Source organism: Galeopterus variegatus, unplaced genomic scaffold, assembly GCF_000696425.1.
Source record: "Galeopterus variegatus unplaced genomic scaffold, G_variegatus-3.0.2 Scaffold280, whole genome shotgun sequence".
Classification (NCBI taxonomy): domain Eukaryota; kingdom Metazoa; phylum Chordata; class Mammalia; order Dermoptera; family Cynocephalidae; genus Galeopterus; species Galeopterus variegatus.
The window spans coordinates 43,666-47,452 of record NW_007726391.1 but is presented as its reverse complement, the minus strand read 5'-3'; the positions used below and the strand labels follow the sequence as shown (position 1 = coordinate 47,452).

Sequence of the window (3,787 nt, the reverse complement as noted above, 5' to 3'; positions counted from 1 at the left end):
TAGATGCTGCCATCTTTTGTTGGACATATTTTGAGATATTTGGTTGTTTGATGCTATTGCACTTATTTTCAAGTATTGGTTGCTGGTATATAGAAATACAGGTTTTTTTTATTGACCTTGTCCCCTGTGACTTTTTCAAATTCATTTATTAGTCCCAGAGGGTTTTTTGTAGATTCCATAGAGTTTTCATGGATATAATCATTTAATCTGTGAATAATGACAGTTTTACAGAAATCCCTGTGGCTTTTATTTTCTATTTCTTGCCTTATTGCACTATTTTATTAATAGGTGTGGAGGGAACAGTTGTCTTTGCCTTGTTCTTGATCTTATAGGAAAAGGATTTAATGTTTCATCATTAAACAATGAGCCTAGCTGTAGGTTTTCCATAGATGCCCTTTATCAAAATGAGGAAGGTCCTCTCTATTCCTAGTTTGCTGAGTTTTTTTCAGTAATGGGTGTAGAATTTTGTGAAATACTTTATCTGCATTTACTGACATGACAATATGTTTTTCCTTCTTTATTCTGTTAATATGGTGAATTACATTGATTAATTTTTCAGTGTTAAGCCAACCTTGCACTCATGGGATAAATCTAATTTGAGAATATGATTTATTACCTTTTTATGTATTTCTGGATTTGCTTTGCTAGTATTTTGTTAAGTATTCTTATGTCTACGTTCAAGAGGAATATTGCCTTATAATTCTCTTTTGTCTGGTTTTGGTACAGGCTTATACTCACCTCATAAAATGAGTTTGGAGGTTTTCCTTTATTGTCTGGCTTCAGAAAGAGTTTGTGTAGGATTGGTGTTATTTCTTCCTTAAATTTTTAATATAATTTATTGATGAAGCCATCTAGGGCTGGAGTGTTCTTTGGGACTCAATTTATTTACTAGATGTAGTACTGTTTGTCTGTTTTTCCTTGTGTCTGTTTTGGTAAGTTGTATATTTCAAAACAATTTGTCTATTTCATGGATGAAGTTGTTAATGTCCTTTTAATGCCAGCAGGGTCTGTATTGTAATGACTCCTTTTTCATTCCTTTTATTGATACTTCGTTGTGTTCTCTCTTTTTGTTTGTATTGACTAGGGATTACCAGTTTTATTAACCTTTCAAATAACCGACTTTAGATTTGGCTGATATTTCTCTATTTTTCCATTTTATTTAAATTTGATTTCCACTTTTATGATTTTTTTTTCCCTTTAGCTTACTTTGGGTTTAACTTGTTCTGTTTCTAGCTTCCTGAGAACAAAGCCTAGATCACCCACTTTATACCTTCTCTTGTAACAGAAGCACTAAAACTTATAAACTTTCCCTCTATGCACTGATGTGTTTTCAATATCATTCATATTAAAATATTTTGTTATTTCCTTTGTCATTTCTTCTTTGATCTCTACTTTACTTAGAAATATATTGATTAACTTCCACATATTTGGGGATTTTATAGATATCTTATTGTTGCCAATTTCTAATTTAGCATTATCTGATGAAAGCACATATGATTTCAGTGTATTGATATTTGTCAAAGTTTGTCTTATGGCCCAGCAGGTGGTCTGTCTTGGTGAACAGTGCCCTTGAGAGGAATGTGTGCTCTGCACGTGTCAACTTCTAGTGCTCTGTGAATATCATTTGGGTCCAGTTGGTTGACAGCTGTTCAGATCATATATACTTCATTGATTTTTGATAACTTGTTCTATCAGTTACTGAGAGAAGGATGTTAAAATAGCCAATGACTGTGGAATTGTTTAATCTCCCCTCTTATTTCTGTCAGTTTATATGCTGTGTGTTGTGAAGCAATACATTTAGATGTGTAATGCCTTCTTAATGAATTGATCATTTCAATATTATGAAATGTCTCTTTTTATCTGTATTACTGTTTGTCTTGAAGTCTACTTTGTCTTCCTTTAATGTAGCCACACTGGTTTTCTTATGTGTTGTGATTGCATAGTATATCTTTTTCTGTCCTGTTAATTTTAACCTGTGTGTATCTTTATTCTTTTTCCAAAAAAAACACACACACTTTAAGTCTTGCTTTTTATGCATTCTGATAATCTCTGCTTTTTACTTGGAATGCTTAGATAACTTATTGTTTATCTACCTTCACTTCTGCCATATACAATTTCATATGTAATGAGTTTTCATTATGACATTTTAAAAAATGTCAGTTTTATCTAAGGAATCAATTTATAGTACCATTTGTCTGATATTAAGTGTTGTGTTTAGGTACATGTCATGCAAAGTCACACTGTAGTTTCCTTAGATAAACCTAGAAAGTAGATTAATTTCTGATTTTTCTTGCTTTGCCCAAAAACATATTTTCAGATTCCAAAGTGTTTCTGAAAAGCTTCACATGGAATGCAAAGCTGAGATGGTGACACCTCTGGTGACGAACCCTGGACACGTGTGCATCACTGACACCAACCTGTATTTCCAGCCTCTCAATGGGTACCCGGTGCGTAGACCCCAGGGTGGGAGGAGCTGCCTCCGTCTGTAAGCCTCCCTGCTGGCATCTCTCTACTTTACAGCTTCTCTTGTAATCCTAATACACAGCCATCCGAGTCTGAGCTCCTCTCATCTATTTTCAGACATTTTGGGGCACTTGCTCTCAGTGTTGTGAAAAGGAGCCCTACCCCTCATGATTTTAGTAAAGGGGCACTAGAGATTTATACCTCTCTACTAGGAAACACTTCTGGAAGAAACCAATGAAATGTGCTATGATGAATAAGAAATGGGTGTTTTCTCTATATTTATTTATATATACACATAGGCTGGTATTTCTTGTTTCTTTTTAATTATAAACAAAATCAGTAGATCTGAATCTCTCTTGAAGAAGCACTGTGAACTTTCTCATCTGTTTCAGAGGTGTGTAGAGATGCTGTAATCTAGCAGTCTTGGGGCTCCTTCTGTGATCTGGGAAACAATCTTCTCTTTCACAATGGCATTAGACTTACTAGGCCAGAAAGTAAACAGAAACTCATATTTCTACACTAAAACTTGTAAAGATTTGTTGCTTATCTAGATCTGGTCCCTTTTTGGAGTGGTTCACGAAAAGAACAGAAATTCTAACACTCTAGTAATACAGTTTGGCCATTTGGCAGGTCAGCTTAAAGAATAAGGAGTGTTTTCTGCCTTGGAAAGCTACATTATGTGGCATTAAAGCATCTAATACTTTCCTGAGTGAAAGGTGATGCTATAACAATTCTGTCCACTAGGTGGTGGGGCACACGCGCCAAGTTTTCCAGCAGTTACAGCGCACATTGCTGGAATGACATTCTGTGGTACTAAACAAATGGCTTGGCTACTACCGTTACTATTGCTTGGGTCAACAATTTTATGAAAATGTCTGAATATGTGCCATAGCTTCCACATTATAAGCAATCATCACCTTCCAACCTCTGGGCCAGGATCCTTGACCAGTAGTTCCCAAGACCTGTCTTGGGATCTTCTGCCAGTTTCTACCTTGGTGCAGCCTCTCCTCTGCAGGCTCTTCCACCCTCTCAGCTGGGAGGAGGAATGTGGGAGCATTGCCTTTCAGCCACCGTCAGTGCCTCTTCTAACCTCCTTCCTCTCTTACTAGTGTTGTAAAGCTCCAGAGAAGCAATAAAATTTTCTAGCGGCCCTGCCTTATACTGTAGTAATTTGTGAGTTTTAATGCGCTGTGATTTTTAAGGGTACAAAAGACAGTATTCTTAAAAAAAGATGTATGTCAGTACTAAGCAAACCATCGGTCTATAAAAAAATAGCAAAATTCCTGAGAGGTTATCTGTACCAGTCCTTTAATATTCCTTATCA

General features: G+C 35.9%; 1 protein-coding gene across 1 annotated transcript in view; it reads left to right on the top strand.

Annotated features, from left to right (window-relative positions):
* The window catches only part of LOC103585858 (protein FAN-like), a 190,747-nt gene that overhangs the window by 158,160 nt on the left and 28,800 nt on the right, over window positions 1-3,787 (top strand). Inside the window, exon 11 of the mRNA XM_008566950.1 lies at window positions 2,318-2,447. Within this exon, the coding sequence (XP_008565172.1) occupies window positions 2,318-2,447 (130 nt within the window). The remainder of the gene's footprint in view (window positions 1-2,317; window positions 2,448-3,787) is intronic.